This window comes from Lepidochelys kempii, chromosome 8 (genome assembly GCF_965140265.1).
Source record: "Lepidochelys kempii isolate rLepKem1 chromosome 8, rLepKem1.hap2, whole genome shotgun sequence".
Taxonomy (NCBI): domain Eukaryota; kingdom Metazoa; phylum Chordata; order Testudines; family Cheloniidae; genus Lepidochelys; species Lepidochelys kempii.
The window spans coordinates 8464640-8488932 of record NC_133263.1 but is presented as its reverse complement, the minus strand read 5'-3'; the positions used below and the strand labels follow the sequence as shown (position 1 = coordinate 8488932).

General features: G+C 41.3%; 1 protein-coding gene across 8 annotated transcripts in view; it reads left to right on the top strand.

Annotated features, from left to right (window-relative positions):
• The window catches only part of CNOT6 (CCR4-NOT transcription complex subunit 6), a 52336-nt gene extending 37757 nt beyond the window's left edge, over positions 1-14579 (top strand). For all 8 annotated transcript variants that reach the window (XM_073355412.1, XM_073355410.1, XM_073355411.1 and 5 more), the window contains 6 exons: positions 567-724; positions 1201-1355; positions 2933-3087; positions 4251-4481; positions 6568-6770; positions 10257-14579. In XM_073355412.1, coding sequence (XP_073211513.1) covers positions 567-724; positions 1201-1355; positions 2933-3087; positions 4251-4481; positions 6568-6770; positions 10257-10469 — 1115 coding nt within the window. In that variant the 3' untranslated portion in view covers positions 10470-14579. The remainder of the gene's footprint in view (positions 1-566; positions 725-1200; positions 1356-2932; positions 3088-4250; positions 4482-6567; positions 6771-10256) is intronic.
• Positions 14580-24293: the final 9714 nt, after the last annotated feature.

Below are 24293 nucleotides of genomic sequence, written 5' to 3'. Positions count from 1 at the left end.
CAAAGAGCACATTTGTTGAGGAATTAGCCACTTTTTACTTTTTTCTTAGCTACCTTTATCTTTAATTGGATGACTCACAACTAGAGTTGAACTAGTTATTCAAGTATTTTAAAAGTAGCTGATCAATTGTAAAATATTAATTGAATGATTGTTGAAGAATCCAGGAACAGCAGAAAAGTTCCCCCTGATTTTCAACAAATGTAGAATAAAAAAAATATCCTGGACAATCAGAGAATATTTATATTTAAAACTTGTAGCCCCAAAGAAAATCTGCGGAATTGCGCTTTACTAGTTAGCTTAATTCTCAGTATAAACTGCCTTTGTCTGCTATTCACCATTTATATCAGCAACATATGGAGGTTTTTTTAGTAACCTGTTAACAATGAGTGCTGTATGCCCAGACAAAAGGAGTGGCTGGTTATTTTAGAGAGAACATGTGATGCATTTTTCTGTAGGGTCAGCTGTTAAGCTATATATTTGAGTTAAAGCACTTGAAGTGGAAAAATGAAGAATGTAATTGTGTTTTTTAGTAAAATATATCAGTAATTTAAATTATTGTTCTGCAGCCTTGTTTTCTGTCATGTGTTACAACGTACTTTGTGATAAATATGCCACCCGACAGTTATATGGCTATTGTCCATCATGGGCACTGAACTGGGAGTACAGAAAAAAAGCCATTATGCAGGAAATCTTGAATTGCAATGCTGACATCATAAGTCTTCAGGTAAATGATAAATTTATTTTTTCTTTTGTGTTCGCTTGTATTGACTCTTGTACATTACATTCATTAAAGTAAACTTTATTGTAAAGCAATGTGTTGTAATTTAGAACACTTATTCATTGCTTGACATCAAAAGAATGCTTTTCAACCTACACAGTTAGAACACTAACCAGCAGCTGCTGATCAGAGAAATGTGTTGGTGTGTGTATATATAATCTGACGCATGTTCAAATAAAAGGCATGAGATAATCATATCTGGGGATTACAGAAATTTATTTATATCTCTTGCCTTAAAATAGCAGTATGGCTGTCTTATGCGTACGTTCCTTGATTTATCTAATTTTTTGAGTTTCCAAAAGCCAGTTTGGAGGTGACTTATACTTTCTTCTAAAAGAGGCTAAATAATATAGAAGTTACACCAGTCTTCTGTACTCTGGTGGTGCTAAACAAATACAGCGTGCTGTCTTATAACTTTACAGGAGGTCGAAACTGAACAGTACTACAGTTTTTTCCTGGCAGAACTGAAGGAGCGTGGCTATAATGGGTTCTTCAGTCCAAAATCTAGAGCTAGGACAATGTCAGAACAGGAAAGAAAACATGTTGATGGTTGTGCAATATTTTTCAAGACAGAAAAGTAAGTGTGTTTCATAAAACCTTCTGTTGTGCCGGTTTCCTTTTGCACAATTCTTCTGGGTCAAATTTAGGCCCTAAATTGCTGTGACAAAGAAGTGTGTCTTTGTGTGGGACTCCTATTCTAACATTGTTGGGGATAATGGGAGGAGTTCATACTCCTTGGGGCCTTTTTAGCCAGAGCTAAACACTTTTTTTGCATATCTGCCCCTTACGTGGCAACTCCATATTTTGTACAAAGTATTCCTACCTCTAGAAGGAATACTCTGCACAAGAGGTACTGTGTTGGGCACGACTAGTCTGAGAAAAGCCCATATTAACAAAGATCTTTTAATGTTTTGTTGTATGAAAGCGAAAAAACACTAACAAATAAAAAGAAATATAAAGGCAAGTACAATACAAGTATCATGAAATATTTTGTATTTATTCACTGCTGATGGTGTAAAAAAGCTCAGAAAAAACCCCAAAGCATAGGAAAAAATAAACAAAAAATAGGAAACATGGGAAATGTGACATGTAGAACACACACTTCAGGCAAAAGAAATGTCCATCATAAAACAGTGATACCTGTCTAGCTCTTCAGCTGCTTTTGCAATGCTAATCTGAGATATCTTCATGCTGAAGGTAAAATTTGCTCCATTGCAGATCCACTAGAAAACTGGTTTGAATCGGTTGGAAGCAGCATATCACTCTGTACTGGGGAGACCTTCACAATGAAAATTCAAGCAAAAATTTCGCCCTTGAACTCTTTCAAATCCAAATGCACTCCATCTGAGACAATAGGAAAAGACTACAGTCTTTAATTTATTTCTTGAGTGAAATTGGACTGAGTCATTTTGCGTTCTATGAAAAGTGAGACACCTGTCCTTATTACCCAAACCGTTCCTAAAATAGAAGCCTAAACTTTAAAAAATGACTAGTGATTTTTGGGTGCCCAAATTGAGAGACCTTAAAGGGACTTGATTTTCAAAAGATGGGAGAACTCAGGACTTTCTGAAAATCAGGAGCTATTTTAAGGTGTCTAAAGTCAGGTACCAAAAAAATTGAGGCACCCAAAATCATTAATCACTTGTGAAAATATAAGGAATATATAGACAGTTAATTTTTCCATCTCTGAAACAGTGATTGCCCTAGGTATCTAAGTCTTTAAGAATTTTTCTGTGTTCTGCTGTGTCCACAAAACAATGCAGATGTCCGCTTCAATACACTCTGGTTCAGAATCAAGTGTTGAGTCACTCTCTCTTAAGCCTGCTAGTTCAAATAGATCAGGAGAAGGAAAATATCTTCTTATATTTAACATTTTTCTGAATAAAGTCTGAAAGAATATGGGAAGTGTTGATTTTGGGAAGGAGGGATTAATTTAAATCTGTTTAAGATGGAGTGCAGATAAAAATTGCTAATGAAATTATATCCTCCGACTTCAGCGCCGCATTTTTATAAAGCAGTAATGTGACTGGCTGAGATTCTTGTAACTTAGTTTACTTATATCCTCTAACAAGTTTTAATTAAAATGAGGAAGAAGCTATAGTATTTCCTATGTCATATGACAAGTTAAGAAACCACACAATGTTGTTCTTTCAGATTCATCTTAGTTCAGAAACATACTGTTGAGTTTAATCAACTAGCTATGGCAAACTCAGAAGGGTCTGAAGCGATGCTGAACAGAGTTATGACAAAAGATAACATTGGAGTGGCTGTGTTGCTGGAGCTGCGAAAGGAATTAATAGAAATGTCATGTAAGTAATTTAATCCATTTTTTTGACAGGATTGTAATACAGTATGTTACAGTCTCCAATACAAATGAAAATTTTGTTTCAGTGCACTGGAGAATGGAAAACAACATTCCACAAATAAACACCATATCTACAATTGTGTGCTGAAATTTTTGGGGCAAACTTCATTTAAAATAGAATTTGGGGGAAAAAATTGAAATGGCAAATGCTAAATTGAATGTTTGGATGATGCATGGTTTTTAAAAATTGGATTCTCCCCCACCCATTTTTTATAAAGAGAAAGCTGAAGAATTGAGGACAAGAGGGGAAATTAACTTGGTGTATCTGGCTGGAAAAATATAAAGTGCCATTGAACTAGCCAGAGGTGGTTGTAAATTTCTTGATCATCTGCATAATACTCTGTAGCTTGGTAGCTCTCTGTCATGTAGTGCTTATAAATTCCACGTGCTCTTGCCCTGGATTTCTCAGAAAAGTTGAGACCTCAATTGACCTTGGAAATGTCTCGGTGTGGCCCTATTTAGCCTATAGTGCTTTATTTTCTCTATTATAGTAAACTTTTATTAACAAGGGCATAAACAAACATGCCTTTAATGTGCGCTTGCAGGGAGATAAAAGGTTTGTAATGTGCATATGTGAAATTGCTGAGTTAAAAAACATAATTCTTAAAATACTACACTGATTTTGCTAATCAGGGTGCGGTGATTACTTGGACAGTATTGCAAAGAATGGAGAAAAAACTAATTTTAAAAATATACTGTGCGTTGGTTTTCAACATGACTATATACTAATAGTAATGGCATTTTCAAACTCACAGTATTTATTTGTACCATCTCATTCTTGTTTTTGGTCCTTTTTAATCTGATGTTATCCCGGTGTTGGAAGTAGCTGTAACCAGTTTAATTGCGGTTGCACAGCCAATAAAGGAAACCCTCTTCATTTCTTGGCAATAAAGAAATAGGTTTAGCTTACAACTTTAAAAATCCCTTCCAGTGACATTTTCCCCCCTCACGATTCTGTTTTAAGGTTGGCCAAACTTAGCATCAACCCTATTTCAAATCTGTCACTTCTTAAAAATCATTTTTGGCTTATAATACAAGCCATCTAGTAGTCATTAGCTGAATCTGTTGCAGACACAGCAACTGTAAATACTTCACTTCCAATTTTAGCTGGAAAGCCACAACTTGGGATGGAGAAGCAGCTAGTTCTTGTAGCTAATGCACATATGCACTGGGACCCTGAGTATTCTGATGTGAAGCTGGTTCAGACTATGATGTTCCTCTCTGAAGTAAAGAACATTATTGATAAAGCCTCTCGTAGCCTCAAACCTGGACTTTCAGGAGAACTTGGAACCATTCCACTTGTACTGTGTGCAGATCTCAATTCTCTGCCAGATTCTGGTAAGAACAACAAGTTTACTTTTTTAGAACAAAATGTAAGAGATGTATGAATTGAAATTCAAAGGTCTTCCTTTTTAAAAGAAAATATTTTCCGTGTAAAAACGTAAGATGCTTGAGATTTTAAGATAAAAAAGTATCGTGGATAGTAGGGAGTCAAGAGATGATAAAACTACTCCATTACAGTCCTGGAAGGATTCTGCGCCACTGCACATACGCAGAATTCATGTCCCCCTGCAGATTTCTTTGCATCCCCACAGAAAATGATGGGAAAGCAAAGGGAAGCCACAAAAGCGGTCACATGCCCCTCCCAAGCAACACAGGTGTGTGGTTTCAGGCGCCCTGAGCAGACGACAGAAAGGTAAATCACTGTGCGGGTGAAGGGGGCTTGAGACACCCCGACTGGTGCCAGGTCAGACCCACCCCCTGTCTGTCCAACTCCCGTGCATCCAGACCTCCCCTACCCTTCCCACCCCCACTGAGCCCCCTGCACCCTAACCCCCATCCCACTGAGCCTCACCACACCCTCCCACCACCCCCGCACCTGGGGCTGGGGATGCCTTGCTGATGGCTCCTCCCCTGTGCTGGGTTCAGCTGCTAGTCCCAGCTGGGCTGGGGATAGAGAAAGAGCGCACTTCCCCTGCACGGAGTGGCCAGGGCCAGGGCTGGGTCAGATCCACTCCCAAAAACCTCCCCTGGCTTCACCTCCAGCCTTCCTGCCCCCATCATCTTCAGCTGTGGAGAGAGGGGTCACTGTACGGGGACCTGCTCCCCTGTCTGCCCAACTCCTGTGTATCCAGACCTCCCCACACCGAGCCCCCCGGACCCACTGAGCCCCACCATTTTAAAGTATTGTATGCAGAATTTTAATTTTTTGGCACAGAATTCCCTCAGGAGTTATTTGATCTGTAACCTCATTGACTGTAAGGTAATAAATATCTCTTACTTTTAATTGAAAGCTTTATTATGTTGCCCATAGCAATACAACACTTTAAAAGTGAGAGATTGTAAATTCTCCTGCTTAAAATAATCTCCACAGAACCCTACTTTCTGCTGCTTAAGTATTCCAGAACCATTGAAATATAAACCTTCAGATACTTCATGTACAATGCACATGCTAGCAAATGCATGATAGTACTGGACCCTTCCTTTCTGCTACTTGCTGATGTATAGGGTTTTTCCCAACCTTAAGGACACCCTCTGATCCTTGCACTCTTTTTAGTTAATGTTTTATGGGTGAGATTCTGTATGACCCTCGGGAGATACACACGTAAAGAAAAGTGCCTAAGGAATCTTTCTTCCCTCCTGTTCTCCTTTCCGTGGGCAGGGGCCAGTCATTAATAAGCCTGACTTTCTCTGAAGGTGCTCAGGATCCACAACTCCAGTGGAAATCGGTGGGAGCTGTAGGTGCTGAGCACCTCTGTGAACCTTATCCAGTGCAGCTAGGGAAGGCAAGGAAGGTATCCTTGCCAATGGCTAATGCAACAAGTAGTGCTTACCTAGAGCAGGAACAAAGATGGGGCCAAATATCTGCCTTGGAGCAGAGTCTCAAATCTCCAGACGTAATATGTCAATTGGCATCAAGCTTTCAGACCTATTTTCAATCTGTCTTCAGAAAAAAGTCATTCCCCTCACTTTGAGGATAACCTAGTTGTATCATCAGTCTGTTGATTAGTGAGTGCTGAGGAGCAGGCTGAGAAGCTGCACCAGGGCTAGTTTCAGTGGTGAAGCAGGGCTGGAGTTTGAGCACCAACAGAAGGTGGGGGTGAGAGGAAGCTGCTCATTGCCTTTGCTGATGTTCTTTGATTTTTTTCCATCATCTAGGGTCTTATTTAATCTTGTAGATACTTCTATCAAAGAGTGTGCCTTTATTTGACTGATACTTGCTCTTAGTGAATGGCATGGCACTAATATAGAAAGTCTTTGAATATGTTATAAAAGTCATATTGACTGTATGTATTTAACTTGTTGCTTGTTTAAGGTCCAGACGCAATCATGAATGAAAATAGCAGTTTGTTTGTTTACATAAACCTATTAACTAAATGCATAAGTTGGTACCTTTTTTTCCCCTCCATGCCCCTCTTAATAGGTGTTGTTGAATATTTGAGCACTGGTGGGGTGGAAACAAATCATAAAGATTTTAAGGAACTGAGATACAATGAAAGTCTTACCAACTTCAGTTGTAATGGAAAAAATGGAACAACGAATGGAAGGATTACGCATGGTTTCAAGTTGAAGAGTGCCTATGAGAATGGCCTAATGCCTTACACAAATTACACATTTGACTTCAAGGTGAGAATTTTGCTATGTTATAGCAGGGTTCCCAAACTTCTTTTCCCTGAGGCCCACCTTTGCAGGCGCAATAGGCACTGCGGCCTACTATTCACACAAGTCTGTCAGGGAGAGGGGCCCTATGGGGAGTGCACAGTCCCTCTCCTTAGCAGGAACCAGGGCAAGCTATAGGACAAAGGGGCCAGGAAGATGCCACAGCTAGCCCCCCCGACACCCTCTGCCTCAGTAGCCTGCTGAGTGCCTTGAGATGGTCACCTGGCATCCCTGCCCCCATCACCCACCCTCGCATGCCTCACAGGCACCCCTTGCCAGGGAACAACAGAAGGACTTGGGAGCCGCCAGTTCTGGGCAGGTGCTCAGGTCGGGCCTGGCCATTACCTTGTTGGTCCCGATGATGGCATCCAGGCAGAAACAGAGTGGCACCACCAAGCCCTGGTCCTTGGAGGTGGGGGGAGGGGAAGAGTGGGCTGCAGGGCCGATATTCCAGGGGGTCCAACAGCCCCAGATCGCGGGGTGTGGTGGCTTGGAGTGGGAATAGCCACGAACCCTCCGGCCTCCCTGGGGTTGCTGCCTCTGATGGTTTCAGAGGAACAGCCGTGTTAGTCTGTATTCGCAAAAAGAAAAGGAGTACTTGTGGCACCTTAGAGACTAACCAATTTATTTGAGCATGAGCTTTCGTGAGCTACAGCTCACTTCATCAGATGTTTACCGTGGAAACTGCAGCAGACTTTATATACACACAGAAATCATGAAACAATACCTCCTCCCACCCCACTGTCCTGCTGGTAATAGCTTATCTAAAGTGATCAACAGGTGGGCCATTTCCAGCACAAATCCAGGTTTTCTCACCCTCCACCCCCCCACACAAATTCACTCACCAGCAGGAGAGTGAATTTGTGTGGGGGGGTGGAGGGTGAGAAAACCTGGATTTGTGCTGGAAATGGCCCACCTGTTGATCACTTTAGATAAGCTATTACCAGCAGGACAGTGGGGTGGGAGGAGGTATTGTTTCATGATTTCTGTGTGTATATAAAGTCTGCTGCAGTTTCCACGGTAAACATCTGATGAAGTGAGCTGTAGCTCACGAAAGCTCATGCTCAAATAAATTGGTTAGTCTCTAAGGTGCCACAAGTACTCCTTTTCTTTTTGCCTCTGATGGTTAGTTTTACAAATTTACATTTAAAAATACAGTAAACCAGAGAGCACTAATTCTTTCATCGTACTATAAATCACGATTAGTGTTTCCTATTTGCAAGGTAATAATGGTGTCTTGGATGTTTGTTCTTTTTTTATAAACAGGAAGCACCCTTAGGGTATTATGTGACATATTTTTAATTATCCCAACTAACTAAAAGGAGAACATGGGGTGTTAAGCTTCTGAATGAAACAATGTTATTAAATAACTGCCCACTGCTCTGCATTGTTCCCTTGCTTCCTTGCAATGTGGAAAATTATCAACTCTTCCTTACTCAGGGAAAGCAAAGATGGTTCTCTCCCTCTCTCTTCAAATCTGATGTGGCTTGAGGCCCTCTAGTTGAGCATTATTGAGTGTTTTACATACAAGCCTTTTTAAGTTTCTCCACTCTTGGAGTAGAGCCAACAGCAATACCTTACCCCTAAAAAAATGAAGAATTTGTGGTTGAGCATTTGCGCTTTCTGGTATCTTCCTTGCCTTGCTCCTAACAATTCATGGAGAAATGGTGACAGTAATTAGTAAGTATCATTTTTAACTAATATCATTCCCTTATATGGTTTAAGGGATGTGTTTCCTTGGCGATAAAAAACATAAAAACGGCCATACTGGGTCAAACCAATGGTCCATCTAGCCCAGTATCCTGTCTTCCAACAGTGGCCAATGCCAGGTGCTTTAGAGGGGATGAACAGAACAGGTATTCATCAAGTGATCTAGCCCCTGTCACCCATTCCCAGCTTCTGGCAAACAGAGGCTAGGGACACTTCAGAGCATGGTTTTGCATCCCTGCCCATCCTGGCTAATAGCCATTGATGGACCTATCCACCATGAATTTATCTCTTTCCTTTTTGAACCCTGTTATAGTCTTGGCCTTCACAACATCCTCTGGCAAAGAGTTCCACAGGTTGACTGTGTGTTGTGTGAAGAAATACTTCCTTGTATTTGTTTTAAACCTGCTGCCTATTAATTTCATTTGGTGACCCCTAGTTCTTGTCTTATGAGGAGTAAATAACGCTTCCTTATTTACTTTCTCCACCCCAGTCATGATTTGATAGACTATCATATTCCCACACTTAGCCATCTTTTTTCCAAGCTGAAAAGTCCCAGTCTTAATAATCTCTCCTCATATGGAAGGTGTTCCATATCTCTAATCATTTTTTGTCATTTTCTGCACTTTTTTCAATTCCAATATATCTTTTTTGAGATGGGGCGACCAGATCTGCACGCAGTATTGGAGATGTGGGCATACCATGGATTTATATAGAGGCAATATGATATTTTCTGTTTTATTATCTGTCCCTTTCCTTATGATTCCCAGCATTAGGCTGCATTGTTTTCCTGCTTTGAATATGACTGCAATTTTACCTAGAGACCATAAGAACAATTGTCTTTGAGACAAATTAAGAACAAAATACTTGTTATAGAAAATAGCTTGACACCAGTGTATTACCTCTAATCAAAAGATATTTGATAATATTCTAGAGAGAAATTAGAAGCCCTTGATATAGGGAGGTATCAGGTATCTAATTGTAATATTTGGCTAATGGTGGATAACTGGAAATATTATTCTGAATTTGAATTGGAATAGCAGAGCAATGACTAATAATTGTTCGACCTTTAATTTAGTTATCACTATTTTGGTCCCACTAACGTCAAAAGGAGTTTTGTTGTTGATGTTAATGAGACCTGTATTTAGCTCTTAATGCCAAATGTAAATAATGAAGAGCCAGTAGCAATAGTCATTCTCAATGTCTTAAACAAAACATTTAATAAGAGGTAGCTAACCTCTCTCTCCAACATATTGATTGTCACAACACATTATGGCAAAACTGCACTGAAGACTGCACAGTGTCAATTCCAAGACCCCAATCATAAGGTGGCTGTTCCCATTTTAGTGTTTTAAAATGCAGTCTGCAAGAGCAAGGAAGGAGAAGAGTAGTCTCCCCAGTGACTACGGTCACCTCTAGATCTGTAACCGTTCTGAAGTCCCTCTTAAACAAGTGGGTGGGGGATGTCTGAAGTGAAATTACCACAAAGAGGAGAAGAGAAGTGACCGAGGTCCCAGTAGACACTAGTCTTCCCTGACCCATAGTAGGCAACTCTTAGAACAGACCATAAAGAGGAGACCGAAGTAGTGGAACAAACTGTACCACAGGGAGGTAGCTTCCTAGCTATTTGGCTTCAAATAAGCAGCTGAAAAGGTGTCTGTAATACTATACTTAAATGTTGTCTTTGAAAAGGCATTTGGCCAAAGGATGGTACACTAAGACACTTCTTTTCCCCTCCTATTTCAGGGTATTATTGACTACATCTTCTACTCTAAACCTCAGCTAAATATACTTGGCATTCTTGGACCTTTGGATCATCATTGGTTAATAGAGAATAATATAAGTGGCTGTCCACACCCACTCATCCCTTCGGACCACTTCTCACTTTTTGCACAACTGGAGCTTTTGCTGCCTTTCCTGCCCCCGGTAAATGGAATCCATCTCCCTGGCAGGAGGTAGTCAAGTACAACTTAGAGGGCAACCTCAATCTAACTTGTAAAATTGTAAAATCTGAATATAGAGGAGTGAGGTATGGCCAACAGGGATTTTTCTTATTGATCTTAATTTTAAATCTAATTATTTGATAAAGACATAGTAAAAGCCAGGTGCTATCAACAGACACAATTCTGAGCCCAATATACCTTATATACTGTTAGACAGGAATTGGTGCATATGCACTTTTCTTTAATTTGTTACAATTAATCGTCCTGTTTCTTCTTCTATCCAACATCACACATTCATGCCTTGAAATAGAGAGTTGTTGTACAGGATATTCTCTTTGCACAGATCTCTGTAGCGCTACTTTTTTGAGGCCAGTAGTAACATCGAGAACATTCTTCCGTACTTCACTCCCTCCTTCTTCAGACTTGCTTGTAAAATATAGAATTTGAATTTAGCCTTTATTGATTGTATATGAACAACAGAAGACCTGATTTATGAGATTTTGTACTTTAAAAAAATCAGATTTGGAAAATGATTGTATTGTAAACTAAGGCTAAATTTTTATCTGTTTTCATGTGTTATAAAGGCCAGCTTGTAAAAGAAGTTGCAACAGGTTTTCTCTGCTAATGATTTGCACTTGTTAGGGTTTTGTTAGCCCTTTTGTACTACTTTTATTTTCAGTTGAGAACATTGCTTTTTAAATCTAAGTCTGTAAAATATTGGCAAATTTCTTAACTAAATACATGCATTTGTCTTTTTGATTTAAAAAAGAAAAACCGTAAGGTTTTCACAGAACAGACAAACTAAGCAGTGAATGATGAGTAGGTCTGTATGGACTGAAAGTTATTGTTGATGTGTGTGCATTTTAATATTTTTATCTCTGATTTTTGAAGTAAAATTAGGGATGCTTGTGTACAGCTTCTTTTTATTTTAAAGGCTGTTTGTCCTATCTGCACTGTGCCTGCTTAAATTTGTTCTCACCTAGCACTGCCTGTGCATGCAGAGAAAATCTGTGCGCCTTCTTTTATATTTTTTAAATAATGTTAACACTTGTGAAAATTTTATGAAGATACTTTTGTATAAGCTGTGGCATCTTTATTTCCTCTTGAAGCATTGAATACACACTTTTTGAACATGTTCAGATTATGGGTACCCAGTTCTTAGCTTCTAATACCTAAGCACTGCTTCTTTCAATGTCATCGCACAGTGCTATTTTTTTCACAGAGAAATACTATCATGTGAATCCTTTTCAGTTTAAATGTGTTCCTCAGTCTCAGAGACAGTATCATTCCTTGAAGAAAAAAATTACATTTTCTGTTTATGAAGCAGTGTAAATTAGATGCATTTTCAGTATAGGTCCCTAAGATAATTCTTCAGATCATTTTTAAAGTGACCAAGTCATATTTTAAAGTGTCAGGCAAGACAAAAGTTAAATAGTGTACCTTCATAGTGCCATTAATGTCATAAAGCCAAGTATAAAACAGCTAATAAATTTAACTTGGACGTATAAAAGGGAGAATTTATCCACTCCTCCTTAACTAATACACTTTCAAAAATCAATGTAATTAATTGAGAGAGAGGAAGCTTGGTCTAACTGCTTTTGTTTCAACTGCAGGCAGGGAAGCAAAAGGACACTGAGCATTACGAGCAATTTCTGAATATTATAAATTTTTGTATAGAGAATGAGTTAGGTAATAATGATTCAAAATTTTATGAAGAGAAAATTGTCAGCACTTAAATGTGCTAAAACCATTCTGTTTTAAAATAGAAGTAAAATTACAAATTGTTCTGATCTACAAAATGTGTGTTTTAAATTTCAGTAGGAAAAGTCTTGATCTTGAATCCTTGTCTGGGACCTGATTTTGTTGTTTTGTTTTTTAGTTGTGCAAACACCAAACATGTCCAATTTATAATCAGTACATTGAAATGCTGGTAGTATTGATGTAGTAGATTTAATGCTTAGTGTTATTTTTTTCTGTTTGTTTTTTTATTTTGTTTTTTGTAAAGTGTGAATAAAAGGTGTTTTACTCATGTTTCCTTAACAATGTGTTGGTAATGTGCATCATGACAATTTCCAGTGATGATGAGCCAATTTAGCTTGTCAAACTGAACAAACCTATTTTTTTTTCCTAATCTGGATTATATAATAGGTCCAGAAAGCTTTACGGAAGGGGAAGGGAAGCACTTACTCATTTTGTATTTCTGGGAAATAATTTACTTTAATACATGCTGGAGCTTGAGTGCACTTGTTAGATTCAAAAGGTTTGAGCTTTACACAATACCGTTTCACCTGTATTTGGTAGTCTTTTAAATATATTTGAATTTATGGCAGCCTATTAAAACATTATGGCCCTTTGTGTGTTGAAGACACAATTGTTCTTCTCTGGACACACTGCAATCTATGGGTCAGTTTGAACGACTTTTCTCCATCTTTTAGAGTAATCCTGTATTGTCTGATCTAAAGCCCACTGAATGTAGTGAAGAGACTCCTATTGACTTCAGTGGGTCTTGTGTCAGACACAACAGCATATTTGGCATAATTTATATTGCTCAGGTGTGAATAAACCACCCCCCAAGTGACATAAGTTACACCGACATAAGTGCTCATGTGCACAGCACCGTCATTAGCTTCTGCCATTCGCGGAGGTGGTTTTATTATACCGATGGGAGCGCTCTTTCCCATTGGTTTCAGCGTCTTCACCAGACATGCTGCAGTGGTGCAGCTGCACTGGTACAGCTGTGCCGTTGCAGCATTGAACATGTAGACATCCCTAACAGCTGTGACTCTGAAGCCTACTGAAGGAGAAATTTTTTAACGTCTAGGAAAAGATCAGATGCACCAATACTGGACTGATGTAAACTTCATTAAACAAATTTAAAAGAAATATTTTCCTGTGTTAAACAAATCTCACTCAAACTTCTCAGTTTTCAATTGCAACATAAACAAAATAATGCAATAAACTATCTTTATTTACAAAATGCAACATCTTTGCATCATAAACTCTGACATAAAATGGTTAGTTGCAATACTTTTATTTAAGGTGGCTTTAGATGTTGCCATAATGTACCTTCAGTGTTGCTGTTGTAAAAGTACATAACATAAAAATCATAGACCATTAGGTTGAGGTATTTCATTCAAGTTAGACCAGATATTTTGGGGCCATCTTTTTTTACCATTTGATGAAAACCTCAAGTATGGTCTGCCATTACTTTGGTAATTATTTACACGTACAAAAGAATTCTGTGCATCTAAATTTAATTTGGGGGTATACTTTAAAGAAGTAGAAACAAATACAAAACATTGATATACAGATTGCAACTTTAACATATATCAGAAGTAGGCAAAGAAAAACCACTAGGAGAATGTTTGTAATTATTTTGTCCCGTTGGTGGCTTCAACAAATTTAAAAATGGCTAGCATTTTGACAGTAAAGCTGATTTTGAGTTCAGAATACTGTTGCATACATGTCGGGTCTAATTCTAACAAAAGAGATTGTGTAATTTCATCTAGGATGTAAGCTTAGAAAAGTAGCTTAAGGTGTCAAATTTGCATTTTAGCCATGCAACAAAAAAACCCCAAAACCGTACATCAGACAAAATAATTACAACACCATTTAAAAGAAACAAATCACACTGTAAAACTTATGAATATTTCAATTTACTGCTTAAGTAGAGTTGCTCTTTCATCCAGCCTGACACAGTATTTTTAGTATATGTTAACTGCTATTCTTTTTTGTTTGCATAAATTTTAACACTTAAGTGTCTTGGTATGTTTAAGTAGTGTCTAAAATAGAATATCTTAATCTTTATTCACAGTACTTCTGTATAAAGTGTAATGCACTGGACTAACTCTTGTTTACCATTCATTTAACAAAAACCAGCACATTATCTGCACTAAGCTCAAAGAATGTTGCATTTGTCAATAGGCAGCTCTTTAATAAGATAAAGGGGGAAACTGAATATGGTCTGATGGTAAACAAGGGCTTTTACTGTTCTCTTCAGTGGAACTTTCTTCTTGGTCAAATTTTAACTAGCTAGTATTATATTTATATACAGGGTCTTCTTTTTTTCTTTACCAATGTATTTTCCTACTCATAGCTGACCAATAAATTCAATATCTGTTTCAAACCTTTTTGCAGTGTAATTTATATTTAACATTTTTATTTCTAAATGCTTCATAAAGTTGTGTGAATAGTTAAAGTAAATTTAAAATAGTTTAAACACAAAACTGACGTACAGGAAACTTTACAATCCTGTAGAGACTTTTGTATTCTAACTGCAAGCTAGACACTGATTCACATCTTCTACTTCGGAGATTCACAAATCAAAGCCATGAATACTAACGCCTGCAGACTTTGTGGAAGTTCGTCTCCAGATCTGCACTCTGAAGCTTGCTCTGAGAGGCTGCACCACAACCCCTTATCTGAACACCATGCCAGTTTAAGACAGTTCAGATTTAAACAAGACAGATTAGGCCAGGAATGCAGTAAACTGTAGAATATGAAAGAACTACAGAAATATGTCTGTCAGCCAAGTGCAGTAGGAATAAAGAATTTTTGTAAACATTGAGTCCCTGTCTCTACTGCTACAGTCACCACAGACCCATTTCTACTTTGGTTTCCTCTCTCCATCCCGAGCCCCTCGGCATAGCCGGGGGCAAAAGTGTTCGCCAGTAGAAGAGTTGTTTGTTGTTTGGGTTGGTTTTTTGTTTTGTTTTGTTTTTGCATAGGGTGGCCTCAAGCAGCAGCACCACTAAACTTCTCTATTTTAAGCCTGAAACATGAGTGATAGTGTGATCAGAAAGAGCAGCAAATTGCCCAAAATATGATGATACGCTCCAGCCACTGATCCTGTACAGTTTACAAGGTTTTGGTGCTATGGATGAGAATTTTAACCAGGCAGTTTCCCTTAGGCCTTCACATACAGACAGATTCCATAGGCAGGTTCCAAGGCAGAATCAGATGCAGGCGCAGCCTGTCAGTGGTAGAGACTGCTTGCACAAACCTGTTGCATGAGTCTTGGTACTGTCCTGGTGTATACTCAGATGCAGGGGAGGTACAGTGCATGCAAGTCACAGACATGCAACTGATAAGGTAAGCGGGGGACAGGTACTCTTTCCCCTGTTGGTATCTCATGAGCTTCCTCACCCTGGTGTGGGTGGGTAGCCTTGTAAGTCTGCTGCCAGGGAGACCATTAAATAGACGGCAGGTTCCCCCGAAGATCTTCCATTTCTCAAAATTTCTCAAAATAATGATAGCACTCATAGAGGAGGAAGGTTTCTTGGCACTGCAGCATGGACAGTATTAGATCTGTGCTAAGATTAGCCTAGGAGTAAGAGATCACAGCTACATAAATGCACAAAACTAGTGCATTTGGATTTAATTTGTATCCCATCTGAAGGCAGCCTAGGGTTGGGTAGGCCAGGTAACTGGGGCATGCTTACAAACCAGATGAGGGCAGAGGAGAGCACTGCATACGTTTAAAGGTTCAGGCCTAAAGGAAGAGATCCTGATGAAGCTGGACAGAATTAAAGATACAGAACTAGAATCGAAGCTAATGTAAATCACTGGTGTTCCATTTGACCTAGGTGAAGCTATGACCACTTAAACTGGGTGAGTTGCAGTAAGCCAGGTGCTCTCAGAAAGTTAAAGGTACCCTACTGAAAGCCAGATTCTGAGCTTCCACCTAATGTCTTTTCATAAAACATCAATAAGAAGTCTTTGACCTAGGCCTAGGGATAAAAGAAGTTTCTTCATCTTCTCTTGGTAGCATCCTAGACTTCAGAAGGATACAAAATTAGGATCACTGGGAGGGGAGAGGGAGAGTGGGCAGAGCAAGCAGACACCAGCATCAAATTTTTAAACCACTTATTGGATCTGCTGCCTGTTTTGGGGGTCCATAATAATAAGGAACCCAAACATAAACTGGTGTCTGGACTACTGAAATTAACAGGTGAAACTTTATATCTGGCCAGGACCAGTACAAAACTGCTACTAAACATCACTTGGAAGTTTCATTTGTATGAATTTCTTAATATAACTTTTATGGTTATTTTAAAGTTGTTAGGGGTTTTTTTTGGCTAGTTACTTCTGCTAATAAAACAGGTTCTTTATTTCTAGGGTAATTATTTTTCTAATATGTTTTTGAATTAGTGAAATTGAGTTTTAATACAACAGCTTAAATGTAGTGCAATCAGATTTCCAGAGTTCAAAACTAAAAAGATATAAATGATAAATAGGTACAACAGACGTTGATAAAAACACTGCTGTTTTCAAGAGCCACTTGCAGCCCCCCTCTCTGTGTGGCTTAGCGAAAAGGGAAAGTGAAAACCTTTGTTCCAGAAAAAGTGAGCCAGGTTCCTAAAGCATTATGTGTATTTTGTAATCAAATAGGTAAGAGCAGAAGCAGTTTGCAGTGCTCACCAAGTCCTAAATTTATATGACTGACACTTTAAAGTTGAACAAAACCCTGGAATTTTTGTGCATACACAATTCAAAATTAAGGTTATGTGATTTTTATTTGTTCAGGCCCCAGTCTTGCAATTGACAGTGTGGGGGTTACGTCCACATAGTCTGAATGAGTGCAAGGCGGGCCTCCCTACACAACTTTGCTAATCCACGTCTCTTCTGGCCAGCAACACCTATGTTGTTCTATTACTAGGCTCTAAAAAGCAGAAGTTTTTTACTTGTCCCAAACTGTCTATAGCAATGGTCCCCAAACTTTTCAGGATTGTACCCCCTCTTATCTCTGTTTGCGCCCTCCCCCTCAGGGCTGGAGTAAGAGGGGACAGGCTGAGGCTACAGCTGCGGCTTAGGAGTGGGGCCAGGACTGGAGCCAGAAGCTGGGGCTGGGGGTGGGGAAGTAACTGGGGCTGGGTGCGGAGCCACAGCCAGGCCAAGGCTGGGGGTAGGTCCTGGTCTGGGGCTAGGGGCAGGGCCCAGTGTTGGGCCAGAAGCTGGGGCTGTGGTGGGTTCAGGACCAGAGTAGAGCTGGGAGCAAAGTGGGGCTGTGTGGCGTTCACTCCCTGCCCTGCATAGTGGCAGGCCAGGGACCCAGCTGTGCTCCCCTCTGTTCCTCTGTGCTCTGCTAGGGGGGTTCACCCCACAGTCTGGGGACATCTGGTCTACTGGGTTTTTGTTTGTGAGTGAAAAACACGAGAAGTGATTTCTTAGGGGATGTCATAGACTGGCTGGCCCTGAAAGGGAGTCAGGCTCAGCCTTGCCTCTCAGACCTAGCAGTTAACCCCCAGCTGCTCCTGATCTGGTGACTCAATTACAATTATTAATCCCAGCTGTGAAAGGGTCAGGGTGGACTAGGTAGAGAGCTCACTGAGGGAGGAGACCTAGGTCATGAGAGGAACACGGGGAGTTCTCTTCTCTGGGAAGGAGAGGGTCTGTGACAAACAGGGAGGTCCCTGGGAGACACTGAGGGAATCCTGAGGAGGGAAGATAGTGGGGAAGCCTGCCAGGAAGAAAGGCCTCCAGGGAAAAAGCAATGAAAGAAATCTGCAGTCCCCAGGACTTGAGATGAAGAACAGGGAACTTTTCTATTTGGATGGGGGTGGGGGGGAATGTTTTGTGGTTTCAAAAGGGGCCTGAACTAGATGCTTCTCAGTTGGAGGGCAAATTGTGCATGGTGGCAGTCTACAGGGGGTCTGGAGACAGATCCATGCTCCCACACCAGGCTCTGATTTGGTGAGTAGAAAAGCTTTCAAGGGGGAAATATTGTTTGTTTTTAACTAACTTTGTTCCTCTGCAATTTTTTGTATTCATTATAATGGCAATGATGCTAAAATATGTACATTGGACATGTTGTACTACTTATTTGTCTACCAAAATACCTGTATTTGTAATAATCAAAACTTACTTTTTTTCTGGTGCTATTCCTCCCTAGAAACTTGGCTATTTGGTTTCTGAGATACCCTCATGAATAAGCAATTGAGAATTTATTAATGAGCAGAGAGCCTGAGGAATCGAATGAAAGAAAATTTGCAGATCTTATGGAAGTCCTTGTGTAAAACAGTCCAAAAAAACCCCTCTAAGATAAAAATTACCTGTGCAGCTCTCAGAGCTTTCAAAATGACATAGCTATGTACTGTTAATCCAGTCTTGCAGAAACTTCTAGATAACAGCAACATATTTCATTCCATCCTATTTACCCCTGTCATGTGTAATGCCTGGAATCTCTAAATGTCAACACTTTATTCAGTCAAGACTCTGTGAGAAACTTAAATCCAATGTAATGTTTGCTTCAGTTCTCCAAGATGGATCTGTTACCATCCTATTCTCTGAGGGCCAGATCTGGTCACACTTAAGTTCCCATTAATAACACACGCTTAATTGCTTCAAAGGCCCTGGATTTGTAGAGGTGTAACTGAGGACCCACTTTTTTTTAACTGGTGATGGTGCGTGAGAAGGAAAAACCTAGCCTTTCTCTGGTTCCCAGGGTAAATTTGTTGGGCTGCCAGTTAAAAGAAACATCTTGTAAACCAAGGGTAGGTTTGGGAAAGTTACCTGAAAAAGAGCTCTGTCCAGCTCGAAAGCTTCTCTCTCTCACCAACAGAAGTTGTTCCAATAAAAGATATTCCCTCCCCCACCTTGTGTGTCTAATATCCTTGGAACAACGCTTCATATAACCTCACAGTGCAGGGTACACACACCCTAAAAATGGCATTTGGAGGTGTGATTACAGCTCAAGTACAATACCTGCCCTAGCTTCAGTCAAGCTAGCAGGGCTGCAACTAGCAATGCAAGAATCAGCAGCATAGACCCTGGTGCAAGTACTTACCAAGGGTTCCAGCAGCCAGGCCTGCACCAACTGTGCTGACATGGCTAGGGTGACCAGATGTCCTGTTTTTAAAGGGACAGTCCCGTATTAAGCCCTCCTGCAGGTGTCCTGAATTTTTTTCTTAAAAACGGGCAAATTGTCCGATGTTTTCTGTCTTACCTGCAGGGAGGGATCTCTGCTCGCTAGCTGCCTGCCCACCAGCTGTGAGTGGGGTGTGTGTGCAAGGCTGGTAGCGGGGCAAAGCTGCAGTGCACTGGGCCGGCCGGTCCATCAGTGCAGCCCCTGCTGCATGCCAGCTCTTGGCCAGCAGGCCCCTGTCACGTTTCCAGCTGGCACTGGCTTCGTGCCGCAAGCTGCGGTGGCAGGTGAGTGTGGGTGGGCGGCAGATGGTTATGCGTCACCTCTGCTGTCCACCCATTGGCCCTTTATGTGCTCCCCCTTTTACTGTCCTTTCCTTGCTTTGCCCATTCCCAGCACTGTGGGGAGAACTAGCCCCTAGTCAGAGTGCTCAGCTCACCAACAGTCTGGCCGGCGGGCTCCTTCCTTCTCCCACTGCCTCTGGCTGGGCTGGCACCCCAGGAAAGCCTAAGAGCCTCTGGCTCAGGGCGTTGGCCAGGGGGAGCCGAGCCCTGCATGTGTCGGAGCCCCGCACAGCCCTGGCATGTGGAAGCCTCTCTGCCCCTCAGCTAAGCTGTGGAGTTGGGGGGGAAAGCCATTTCCAGCCTGTTCGCAGCCCTGCAGGCTCCATAGCAGCCCTGCAGGCAGGGATTTAGCACCCTCTTCTGTCCGCCACCCTATACCCCCCGACAGGGGAGCGGGAGGAAAGAGATGAGGTCTGCAAAGACATGGGCCAGGTCATCCCTTTTCCCACGTTATCCTTCCCCCATCTCTTCCCTCCTACACAGTGCCGAAAGGCTGGTGCTGGCCACATTCTGATGTGAACCCTGGCAGAAACCTGGGGGGACATGTTTCAGAGTAACAGCCGTGTTAGTCTGCAACACTCTCACAAATCTTGGGAGACAGGCCAGTCCTTGCCTACAGACAGCCCCGCAACCTGAAGCAAATACTCACCAACAACCACATACCACACAACAGAACCACTAACCCAGGAACTTAGCCTTGCAACAAAGCCCGTTGCCAACTGTGCCCACATATCTATTCAGGGGACACCATCACAGGGCCTAATAACATCAGCCACACTATCAGAGGCTCATTCACCTGCACATCCACCAATGTGATATATGCCATCATGTGCCAGCAATGTGTCTCTGCCATTTACATTTGTCAAACTGGACAGTCTCTACGTAAAAGAATAAATGGACACAAATCAGATGTCAAGAATTATAACATTCATAAACCAGTCGGAGAACACTTCAATCTCTCTGGTCACGCAATCACAGACATGAAGGTCGCTATCTTAAAACAAAAAAACTTCAAATCCACACTCCAGCGAGAAACTGCTGAATTGGAATTCATTTGCAAATTGGATACTATTAATTTAGGCTTAAATAGAGACTGGGAGTGGCTAAGTCATTATGCAAGGTAGCCTATTTCCCTTTGTTTTTTCCTACCCCCCCGCCCCCAGACGTTCTGGTTAAACTTGGATTTAAACTTGGAGAGTGGTCAGTTTGGATGAGCTATTGCCAGCAGGAGAGTGAGTTTGTGTGTGTGTGTGTGTGTTCCTGGGAAAAAGGGGTGGGGGTGGTGGAAAGCCTGGATTTGTGCTGGACATGGCCCACCTTGATTGCCATGCACATTGTAGGGAGAGTGGTCACTTTGGATGAGCTATTACCAGCAGGATAGTGAGTTTGTGTGTGTGTTTTTTGGAGGGGGGTGAGGGGGTGAGAGAACCTGGATTTGTGCTGGAAATGGCCCACCTTGATTATCATGCACATTGTGTAGAGAGTTGTCACTTTGGATGAGCTATTACCGGCAGGAGAGTGAGTTTGTGTGTGCGGGGTGGAGAGTGAGAAAACCTGGATTTGTGCTGGAAATGGCCCAACTTGATGGTCACTTTAGATAAGCTATTACCAGCAGGACAGTGGGGTGGGAGGAGGCATTGTTTCATGATCTCTGTGTGTATATAAAGTCTGCTGCAGTTTCCACGGTATGCATCCGATGAAGTGAGCTGTAGCTCACGAAAGCTCATGCTCAAATAAATTGGTTAGTCTCTAAGGTGCCACAAGTACTCCTTTTCTTTCTGGGGGGACATGTAACCCTGTCTCTCTTCCTCCCACCCCACAAGTGCTGCCTCGAGAAGACAGAGTACCAGGAGAGGCAGGTCCATCCCGGCATGGAGGGTGGAAAGCACTGGGCAGGGAGAGGAGGGTTGATCGGAGACACACATGCTCAAACCCTGTGTGAGAGACGTGTACGGGAGTGTGTGTGTGTGTGTGTCACCTTTCCCCATGTGAACCCTAAAGCCTTAAAAATAAGGTAAATAAAAAGAATCCAACTACACAGTATTTCTTTATAACGGGCTCAGTCAACTTGATGTTAATTGGAATGTTTGTACTGCATAGTTCTGACTGATTGCCTTTGAACTCGCTTGAATACAAGTAACTTTACTGGGCCTTCTGTATTCAGCATAGGGAAATATGGTCACCCTAGCCATGACTTCATTGCTGTTTTTAGCTGTGCTAGATTAAAGCTAGTGTGGGTATGCCTACCCAGGCTGCAGTCACACCTCTGATTGCAGTATAGACATATCCTCAGTCACTTTTCAGAGTTTCCTGTTATGACTGTCCTGTTTTTCTGCTTTTATATAACTGTCCTAACCAAATGATTTCAGCAAAATAGTCAATACCATCTGATCCACAGTATTTCCACTGTGTTTATTGTTCAACTTGTTGGCTGTGAAATGGTTACAAGCTCCTGGAAAAAGTTATGAGTTTAGTCACTGCCTAAAAAATAACACAAAGTTGGATAATACATTTTAGATGTGGAATAAGAGAGCTGGGAGGAAATTAATTGCAACCAACACAAATGCAGTCCTGCCACTAGATGGTGTACATAATACAAGCAAAATGAGTACGGAGAGTGTTATGTATACACAAAGTATTGTCTAGTCTCTCTCCTAGAGAGTGAAGTTGGAAGAGATGCCCTTCAAGATATTTGCAGGAACTTGAGAAAAATTCCAGGCTGGTGAAACCTTAAATCTTAGCTCACCATTAGCAACTGATGAATTGCCAGAATACATGATGGCACACTGGATAAGGTCTAAATGTAACTGATGTGGGAGGAGAACAAAGATGATAAACTTTAGGCACTGGCAGAATTACTTTAATAATGCCTTTCTTTCGTTGGTTTAAGTCTGCTTCTCGATTCTGTTTTAATGTCTAGGACAGCTACACAGTTGTAAATCAGAGCAGTTGGACTCAACGCAAGCCAGCTTGACGCTGAAATTCTGGAGCTCAGTACAGTTGCAAAGGGTGGATTCTATGCCAGACATCCTGAAATAAATGTGGCCCTACCTTGGGGGTGGAAGGAAGACAATTGCATGTATGCCAGTATCTGTCCACAGTCTGCTAAAAGACTTGGGGGTGGGGCTTATACCTCACAATCCTGGGACTCCTGGGGGGTTATGTGTGTGTGTGTCAGTCAGTCAATTTGGACTTCCTTAATTTGCACTAAAATAGCCCAGACCCATTATAATAAACTGAGTGCAGTGCCCCTCTGGCCAAACGTCCAGCCCACCCCCAATGTGTCCCTCCACATTTACTGTGCCAGTGGCTCTCCACCTGGTAGGGAGGGCCTTCTCTGCTGGGCACTATTCACCAGTAGGCAGTGGGTGGAGGCAGATAGCATGTGTAGCTGCTTTGCATTCCCTTTGCACTGGTGTACTTACACAAAGGGGTTGCAGGCTGACCATGAGTTGAGTCCAGTGGGGGTGGGAGAGAGGGAAGAGATGGTGATGTGTATATACACAGAAAGAAAAGGAGTACTTGAGGCACCTTAGAGACTAACAAATTTATTTGAGCATAAGCTTTCGTGAGATACAGTATTTTCCACTGAATGCATTCTCTAAAACAATAGAAAACAGACTGAAAGTTGCTTTGGTATTTATTGTATAAAACATAATGTACAGTATATTACAGAAATTAAGAAAATACAGTCCGTTCTCTAATGAATGCATCTTCTTGAACTTCAAACGATCACTTGCAGCACAATATATTAACTTTAAAAAAAAATAATTGCTTTGTCAGCCAATGGCTCAAATGACACTTTGTGAATCACAACACTAAATCAGGTAAAGTTCCTAGGCTCCTGCTCCACAAATCAGATAATTTTCTTGACAAATATTCAGTTTCTGGGTTTATCATTTTTCTTTCCCTTCTTCCTGTAAAAGAAAAGAGTAACACTTAGTAGTCTTGTCTAATGTCTTCCATCCAGGATGATCACAGTCCTTCCTGTGCAAAAACCCTAGAGGTAAATTGAAAATCTATACATTGCCTTTTCCCATCCCAGTACTGAGAGAGAGCCTCAATGAGGATGTAGCCTAAATGCGCCAGAGTCTTAGAGAGCAGTGGGGACTTCCTTTAATGGTCTCTGGCCCAGTCTGCCCCCACTCACACAGCAACATGGCTGAGTCTTGGGAGTGCTCTGTGAGCATCCAAAGGTGAGAATCTGCTTTAAGCTGCCTTGACACTGCATGCCTTTTACTGATAATATTCCACAGCTCTTAGGTGAAACCCCTCATCGTGTCTCCTACTCTGTGGTCACCTACTTTCTGTACCAGGTCCTTTGCCCGCATGGATTTTTTTGCAAAACGGAGAAAGGTAGCACCACTGAAAGGTTGGCCCACACAGAGCCTCTTCACCCTCTGAAGTTCTGCTGGCTCTTTAACAGAACACAGCAACACTGTACAGGCATAAGAGAGGAAGCGTAGTAAAATAAACTGCTCCTTCAATTTCAGTTGGATGTTTTAAGTGGGCTGCTATAATTACCTAAATTAGAATTAAGCCAGTGCCGTGGGGTCAGCACTCCCAGCTCTTGAGGTAAATGCTACAGCACAGCTCAAGAACAGAAGTAGTTTGAGCTTCCTGTTTTGCACCA